General features: G+C 37.9%; 1 protein-coding gene across 1 annotated transcript in view; it reads right to left on the bottom strand.

The window, feature by feature from the left end:
- Nucleotides 1–1,736: 1,736 nt before the first annotated feature.
- TXK (TXK tyrosine kinase) overlaps nucleotides 1,737–9,050 on the bottom strand; it is a 93,087-nt gene continuing 85,773 nt past the window's right edge. Inside the window, exons 14-15 of the mRNA XM_006894178.1 lie at nucleotides 4,739–4,896; nucleotides 1,737–1,805 (exon numbers count right to left, since the gene is read on the bottom strand). Of these exons, the coding sequence (XP_006894240.1) occupies nucleotides 1,737–1,805; nucleotides 4,739–4,896 (227 nt within the window). The remainder of the gene's footprint in view (nucleotides 1,806–4,738; nucleotides 4,897–9,050) is intronic.

The following is a 9,050-nucleotide window of genomic DNA, read 5'->3' as shown; positions in this document are numbered from 1 at the left end:
GCGACTCGACGGCACATAACAACAACAACGATCATTTTTATCATCTGCTTGACTACTTACTGTCTTTCCTTTTTTTCCCTGATTTCCCTCTGAGTCCTTTGACCATCAACCTTCTCCTCTTTACAGTTTTCACTTCCTCAAAAGCCAAACTCACTCCTACTGAATGGGTTCTAACTAATGAGACCCTGTGGGGTGGAGTATAACTGCTCTATATAATTTCCAATGGGCAAAATATTCCAGAGACCACCACCACTTCAATGGTAAGGTCTCTGCTTGTACCTGACTCTCATTACATCAGTGCACCTCCTGTATTGAGCACAATTTGTATACAAAGGTATCATTTTTGGAGTAGGGAAAGGTGATTAAAAACTCACACAATTGTCACCCAGGAATTTATAAGCTAGTGAAAATTATAAAATTTGTAACCCTAGAACCAAGATACAAAAATGGTATAAGACACAAATAATGGACTTCCATTGTTTAACCTCATAGTTTTTATAATTGCGCTCTGTAGAATTTTTTTCCTTTGTACATCTGAAGTACTCAACATGATAAAAATGGTTTTCTAAGAATTTATACACATTTTTCATGGCATATTAACATTTAATCATCCTTTCTGGTTTTTTTATCTTGAATTCTAAACTACTGATCTCAGAAATAATAGTCTTTCATAACATGTAGAGCATTTAATCTGATTCGGAAAAAAAAGTCTCTGCTGTTTTGTAGAAACACTTTTCTTCCAGAGGACAGCATTTTTCTCTGTTTAGAAAAGTGTGAGGAGGTTCATTCAGTGCAAAATAAGACTTCTCAATTGGTTCAATCCTACATGCTCAAAGAGTGAAATCTCAGAACTGAAATTCAGGTCTGAATTTTTCCTGATGATAGATATCATTAGAAATAGGATTGTTACCAGGATTTGTTCAAGAGGAACTATGACAGTACTCAGAAGTTGTCTCTAAAAGAATAAAAACTAAATGTGCCAAACAGCATATCTGTCAAATAATACATGAAAATATTATAAAATACAGATCATGTGAGTAGATACAGTGGTATATTTTCTATAAATATCTGTACAGCTCAAAAATGTGAAATTCTGAAAGATAAGATCTTTTATTGTAGGTATTGACAAGGTTTCATTTCATCTTCTATACCTGGAATACTGAGGTAAAGAGTATCACTTTTTCAGGAAAGAATTATCATTATACTGTAAAGGATCAAGTTTCTGTGGGTTCTCAGAGGTTTTCAAGAGGTATTGCCATGCTATAGGCTATTATAAGGAGCTCTGGTGGCCTAGTAGTAAGAAGCTGCTCTGTAATCTCAAAAGCATGCAGTTCAAATCCACGAGCTAGTCTGTAGGAAAAAGATGGGCAATCTCCTCTGGTGTGATTTACTGTCTCTGAAAGCTCACTGGAGGGTCAGCTATGGATCAGTTCTGACTCGAAAGTACATAACAACAGGCTACTATGGAGTCCTTTCTCCTTTTTTATACATGGAACAGAAAACATATTACAAAAAATTAAGAAAACTACACAATCATAAGTCTTTCTTAAATATACACACAGAGAAGCTATTGCCAGAAAAGTCTTCAATTTTAAAAAAAACTTTAAAAGTTTGTGATCTTTGTCCTGCATTCAAGAGTCAACATTGTAGGATCACCATCAGTGAATAGAATAGAATAGAATTTCCTTTTACGACAGATGTGTACAATGGCTTCTGGGCTGGTGTTCCATTTCAGGTCACCAGATCTCTGCAATCTCTGCAAGAATCTGCAACAGCTCAGCGAATGTAGGGCGGCTTTGGGGTTTCTGGAAATAAGAAATGGCAGTGGTTAATTCAGTTCAAGACTCATTCTGACACTAGGTTTGTAATTTGCTGCATCCTGGCTGTTTCTCTCTAAAAGGAAGAGAGATGTTTCTTGGCTTACATTTAGCAGCATGGACAAGACATTGACACAAAAATATAAGAATATAGAGCACTGCAGTGCAAAAGAGAATACAGATACAAGCATAGATCTTAGGTGGCTATTTAAATTCATTAATGTTATATCAATTTGAAAAGCCATAGCTATATGCATATATAGTCACAGTCATGATTTTTCAAGAACATATGAACTAAATGTGGCTATGATATTGGGCAGTCAGAGATTTCATCATCACAGAAGGTTCTACTGCACTGCCCTAGAGATTTAGATGAATTAATATTCATAAGGCGAAAAGAGAGATGGAGGGTAGGGATAACCTAGTGTGCCAGGCTTCAAGTTCAGCTCAGTTATTTACTACCCCTGACCTCCCTTAAGAAATAATAAAACCTCATTATTGCATGCATTGTTATATTCTATCACAACAGAACCGATCCTCCAGCTGGATTTCAGAGCCTGTGCTTCCCACAGGAGAGCATCCATTTTTCTCTCTCAGAACAGCTGGTGGATTTGAACTGCCTGACTTTGGATTGGCAGCCCAACTCCTTACCACTAAGCCACCAGAGATCCCTCATTGCTGCATATGCATCTTATAAATTCTGTGGCTGTTTCCATTGTTACTGGAAAGAGTTGTAAAAAGTAATTCATTTTCTTTTTCATTGCAGCAAGACATACATAAAAATATGTTAAAACACCTGTTTTCTACTAATAGTTTACCCAACAATTTTTATCTCTCAAGATCTCCTGCAGAGGAGTTAAACACAAGAAAAATATTTTCATACGTCAGGTAGAGTTTACGGTGTGAAGAAATTCTGACCAATCACTGCCTCTCTGGAATGTAAACAGTCACATAACTCCTAAAATACTGAACTTGCTAGGGTTTGTGGACTGAAAATCAGGTATTCTTTTTCAGCACAAGAGGAAACTCCTCATTAAGCTGTGACTTTTCTGGTTCCCCAAAAAGAAAGAAATCACAGGGGAGTCTAATAAGATGAAGGTTTTGTTGTGTGAGTGTCCAGGAAAGGCAGAGGCTTAATTTATTTGAGGTTCTGGTTAATTTTTCCCTTTTATTTTTGTAAATACACAGGTAATATCATATTTGCCACTTTTGCAATCTTCTCTTGTATAGTTCAGTGGCATTCAATACATTCATCACATTATCATCACATTCATCACATTGTTGCTGGGTGTCATTAAATTGACTTTGACAGCCATCCCAGGTGACAAAATAGAAGTGCCCCATAGGATTTTCCAAGTTGTACTCTACGAGAGCAGATGGCTGGGTCTTTCTCATGTGGAACCATTAGGTGGGTCAGAACTACTAACCTTTTGACTGCTAACCAAGCATTTAACCATAGTGTCATCAGGATTCCTTATTCAGCCATCCCATACGCTAATTCTTTCATCACTCTTTTTTTTTTTAAATTTTTATTGTATTATTTTTATGTGTACCGTCAAATCAGATCTGATTGGTACAGGAGGAGGTTGTCCCCTCCTTTTTTTTTTTCTTTCATCACTCTTAATAGAAGAAGTGCAGTGTACACAAAGGAATATGTTTTCCCCCATTGCTTTCTATCCAACCTTGATAATCTTTCAAAAATTTGTTCTCTATCTTCTTGTCCATTCTAAATATGTCATATCCTCCAACTATTTTGAAAAGTCCTGGTGGTACAGAGGATTAAAATTCAAATCTATCATTCACTCCACAGAAGAAAAATGAAAGGATGTTGTGGATCTTCAAAGATTTACAGATTTGGAAACCAAATGAGTCAGTTTACTCAACCCTTTATGGAGACTATAAATTGTCATCAACTTGATGGCAGTAGTGGGTTCCACTTTATTTATAGCGTTGATGTTTCTGGAAGAGAATTTGAGCCCGCTAGTGTTTCTGGCACACCTGCTACCCTCAGCCCTGTTCTCATTTGGTATCTCTATCAGGACTACTGAGTGTTGCCAAGAGAAATGAAATCCATTGCTTTCAGCTCCGAGAAAGCATGGAAATGAAAGTAGAGTGAAGCAAACAATAATATTATTCCTCTGCTTTTTTATTTGTTTGTTTTACTCAGAGTATAAGTTTAGTAAACATGAATCTACCCTTAGTTTCCCTCAGCCAGTTGGGGATAAAACATCTAATCTCTGAGGCTAAGGAGACATCAAGGGTTTCTTCAAAGAACCAATCTGGGGGGGGGGGACTTGGGAAAGAATGCCCTAAATTCTTCCGTTGAAAGGCTGTTGTTGAGGATACAATGGATTAATGGCTTTGTAGAGGGAGTCACTATGAAATGAATACCTTTTCTTTGTCATGATGTCCGTGATTGTGGAGTGTTATCTACAATAGTAATCAGAGCTGCTATTAAGAAATACGGAGCTCTGGTGACCTAGTGGTAAAGAGCTATGCTGATAACGCAAAACCATATGGTTCAAATCTACCAGCTGCTCTGAGAAAAAAAAAAGATGACCAGTGTCCTCTTGTGACATATACAGCTTCTCAAAGCCTGTTGTACAGCAGAGATTGGTGAAGAAAGGGGGCATGGGGTGAGGGAATAGGTAAAGTACAATGAGACATTAGGGGATGGCAAGATAAAAGTAATAGCTCAGCAATAATTGATTACATAAAATACAATGTACAGAAAGGATTGTATAAAACAAAATGCACATAAATAAAACAATGTATATCGATAGTTGTATAAAAGCGAATGATAGTACAAATAAAGAAAACCTGCCGAAAGGTCAGCGATAAGGGAGTCTAACTTGATGATACATAATGATAACATTAGCAGATGGAGTGAGCACATTTTCAGGAAAGTTAAGGACACTCACCGCATGCCAGCAGCTGTACATGATTTCATATATGGACATTGGTGCCAGATGAGGACGGTATAGCCTGAAGCCTTTAGAAATGGCTTCCACAACTTGTAAATTTGACTTGTCTTCAAAAGGCATTTTGCCTTCTGTAAAAACTTCCCACATGAGAACGCCTGCAAATAAAATGCACCCAAAAAAGGAGTTAGAAGGAGATGGCTACTTTGAACGGAGAGTGTTTTCAACTTGCAAGGCGTCATTCTCTCCCTCCAGCCTTTGAATTATCATAATCATCCAAAATGACAGCAGTTGTGCCTAAGGAACAGACTATGTGCACATACTCTCAGAATAGATCTGTAAATGGAAACAACCAGCTGACAGTATCTTTCCATTTCCAATGGCCTTGATGACTCCCTAATGGAAGATAATGCTGGAAGAGTCATCATTTCTGAATATTGCTCTTGTCCGTACACGTTGAAGTAAATGAACTTTTTTCTGCTAGTTCATAGAATATAAAAAGATTGTGTGAGGCTATGGTGAATATTCTCCTGTTACATATGGTCTCATATGACCCTGTTTGCCCACCGGAAGACTAGAGACTTCAATGTACTCACAGAGTATCTGGTCATATTTAGCTCACAACTATGCATAGCTGGAGTTCAATAATTATTGATTGATTAGATACTGGAACTCCTTCAAAACTTCCAATTTGAGTTCATTTAATCATTCACTTTACAAATATTTATTGAATATAGAGGCTAGTTTTATGACAAGGATAGAGGGTAATATAAGAACAAGACCAGTCTATATCCTCAAAAAACTCGATATCCAGCAAAAGTGAGAGAGACATGGTCAGTTCTAATTGTTTTGCAATCACTTAATAGAGACTTTCTGTTGTTATTACTTGATCTCTAAGATATGGACTCACAGCTTATCCACTCTCCCATAGAGCTTACGATGTCACGTGCTTAGATGCCATGTGTTAAAGGAAATCTAATGAGACCAGTGGTATAAGCATCACATTTGTGGTATCATGGGTTTATTGAGCAAAATGGCTTTCTTAGCTGTTGGCTTTGATTTTCATCACATATTGGACAGGAATTTGAAATTTGTTGTTGTCAAGTGGCATCAAGTCTCTGACTTATAGCAACCTTATGAATGACAGATCTGAACTCCATCCTATCCTGTGCCTTGTGCTTTCTTCATCATATCCGACAGACTTGAGACCATTGCTACAATCACTGCGTCAATCCATCTCATTGAAAGTCTTCCCATCCTTCTCAGACCTTCCACTTTTCTAAGCATAATGTCCTTTTACAAGGATTGGCCCTTGCTAGCAACATGCCCAAAGCAAGTGAGACTAAACTTCCCCATCCTTCCTAAAAAGCACCCTGACTGCCCTCTCTTCAAGACATATTTATTTGTTCTTTTGGTAGCCCATGGAATATTTAATACTCTCTTCCAGCACTCAAAGACATTGATTCTTCTGTTCTCCTTACTCATTGTCCAGCTCTCTGATGCATAGGAAGTAATTGAAAAGACCATGGCTTGGATCAGGTACATATTTGTCTAAAAAATTGACATCTTTGTTCTTTAGCACTTAGGAGGGATACCTGACTGCAGACTTTCCCAATAAAACATGTCTCTTAATTTCCTGACTCCTGGTACCAAGGTAGTTGATTATGAATCCAAGTAAGATTAAATCATTGACAATTTCTATCTTTCCATCTATCATGATATTGCCTATTGACCCAATGATGAGCATTTTGTTTTCTTCATATGAAGATGTAACCTATATTAAAGTTATAATCCTTCATCACCAGCAGCAAAGATTTTAAGTCTTCCTCAGTTTCACCAAGCAAGATTGTTTCATCTTTATAATGTTCGTTATTGAAGAGTTTTCTATTGAATTTAATGCCACATTTTTCTACATAAAGTCTGACTTCCTGAAAGTTTTTCTCAGCATACAGATTGAACAAGTATGAAGAAAGGATAGATCCCTGATGCACATCCTTATTGGTATAAACCACGCAGTGGTCCCTTGCTTTGTTTGGACAGTAGCTTCTTGCATAAGTTTCCCAAAAGCACAATTAAGTGTTCAGGGATTCCCATTCTTCTTAATGTTAGCCACAATCTGTTATGATCCAATTAATCAAATGCCTTTGCATAGTCTATAAAACACAAGTAGACGCCCTTCCGGTACTCTCTGCTTTCAGCCAAAATTCATCTTACATCAGCAATGGTATTCCTGGTACCATGTTGTCTTCTAAATCCAGACTGAGTCTCTGGTAGTTCTGTCAATGTACTGTTCTGGCCATTTTTTTTTAATAATCTCCAAGATTTTACTGCATGTGCTATTAATGATATTGTTTGATAATTTCCACTTTCTTGAAATGAGATGTGTATAATCATGGGATTGTTCAGTGTTTTCCATTTCACCAAGTTTAAGTTGAGCAAATTTAGCAACAAAGGTAAAACTATGACTACCAGCAGGGAACAGGAAGTAGAAAATGCAGCACATGTCCTTCAGGGCCAGAGATTCCTGTGCCAGTCACACCAGGCTCTACTCAAGAAAAGAAGCAGCCTCATCAAAGAACCACAAACAGACATGAAACAGCTGATGTGGACAGCTACTCCCCTGAACCAGAGCCAGGCACCTTCAAGGGACTGAGGGACAATTCCATCATTGATAGGAATAAGGGAACATTGTAACACTGACGTAAGCTGTGAGGTTGAAGGCCAAAGGGCCAAAGGGTATGTATGCTTAAGAAGCTCTCTGGACTGAATTATTGTATCCTGTTGCGAACCTGAATTATAACTGGTTAACTTCCCTGGTAAACCCTGTAACTGTGAATTTGGTTCTGTAAGATCTGTGTGGCTATTACAACAGATTTTGGACCATGTAGTAGAGCAATACAGTTAGGGTTAGAAGTAGCAAAAGCATGGAGGCCATATCTGACTTGAAGAGAAATGGTTTTCTGCTATGGATGTTTCTGATGGAGACCATTCCTCCTCAGGGAGTTAGTACAGGTCAGATATGGCCATCCCCATGATGCCTACACTCTTTGTACAATCTTATTGTAGAAAAAAAAAATTACATCATTCTGAGATTCTGGACGTCTTTCTAAACCTAGAAAATAATCCTTAAGGTCTACATGAAAAAGAATAGACTGATTATTGTTCACTTATCACCATCTTTTAAAAATAAACTCACATTGCTTTGGTGATCTACAATGTCTCTCTCTGAAAAGAAGAGGTGGAAAACATTTTGTTGGTGGTGGTGGTTTCGGGTGCTGTCAGTTGGCTCTGACTCATAATGACCTAGCACAACAGAATGGAATCCTGCCCCATTTACACTACTTTGTTGCCCATTGTTGCAGTCACCGTGTCAATCTCGCTACTGAGAGTCATTCTCTTTTTCCTTGACCCTATACCTTATTAAGGGACTGGTAACAAGAAGTTGTGCTGCAATCCCAAAGGCATGAAGTTCAAAACCACCAGCTGCATGCCACAGGCGAAAGGTGGGCAACTTTCATTGGGATTACTGCTCTGAAAACCCACTGGAGGGTCAGCTATGTGTCAGTTCACAACAACAAAACAACATACTTTATTAAGCATGATGTCATTTTCCTGAGATTTTTCCCTCTGAATAACAAGTCCAATATGTGAGATGAAGTCTCACTATCCTTGTCTCAGGGAGCTTTCTGGCTACACTTCCTCCAAGGCAGATTTGTTTTTCTGGCTACACTTCCTCCAAGGCAGATTTGTTTTTTCTTTTGGCAAGGGCTAAGATAGGCAATAGCCTTTTGCAGGACCACAATCTAAGCCATCAATTCCTCTTTTACTTCCTTAATCAACGCCCAAGATTCACAAGCATAAAAGGCAATTAAAAATATCATGGCTTTGGTCAGACAAAACTTAGTTTTCAAAGAGGCATCTTTGTTCTTTTGTAATTTTTAGAGATCTTTACACAGATAAACATCTTTCTGGTATTCTCTGTTTTTAACCAAGACTCATGTGATGTGGATGATGATATCCCTCATTCCATATTCTCTTCTCAGTTCAACTTAAAGTTATTAATTAAGAGCATTAACAAATACAAATATCAATTAAAATATCCCAACAAGGAATATGTCTAGATTCTATAAATTTGAAGATTGTTGTTGTTGTTATGTGCCATCGAGTCATTTGTGACTCATAGTGACCCTATGTACAAGAGCCCTAAACGCTGTTCTATCCTGGGCCAACTTTGCTGTCTCAAACACAGTCATTCCCACCACTCCACTCACAGAATTGATCCATCTCATCGAGGGTCTTCCTCTCCTGCGCC

This window comes from Elephantulus edwardii, unplaced genomic scaffold (assembly GCF_000299155.1).
Source record: "Elephantulus edwardii isolate Elephantulus edwardi_28Jun2011 unplaced genomic scaffold, EleEdw1.0 scaffold00137, whole genome shotgun sequence".
NCBI classification, from domain to species: Eukaryota; Metazoa; Chordata; class Mammalia; order Macroscelidea; family Macroscelididae; genus Elephantulus; species Elephantulus edwardii.
The sequence above is the reverse complement of the archived record's forward strand: the minus strand, read 5'-3'. Positions and strand labels throughout refer to the sequence as shown.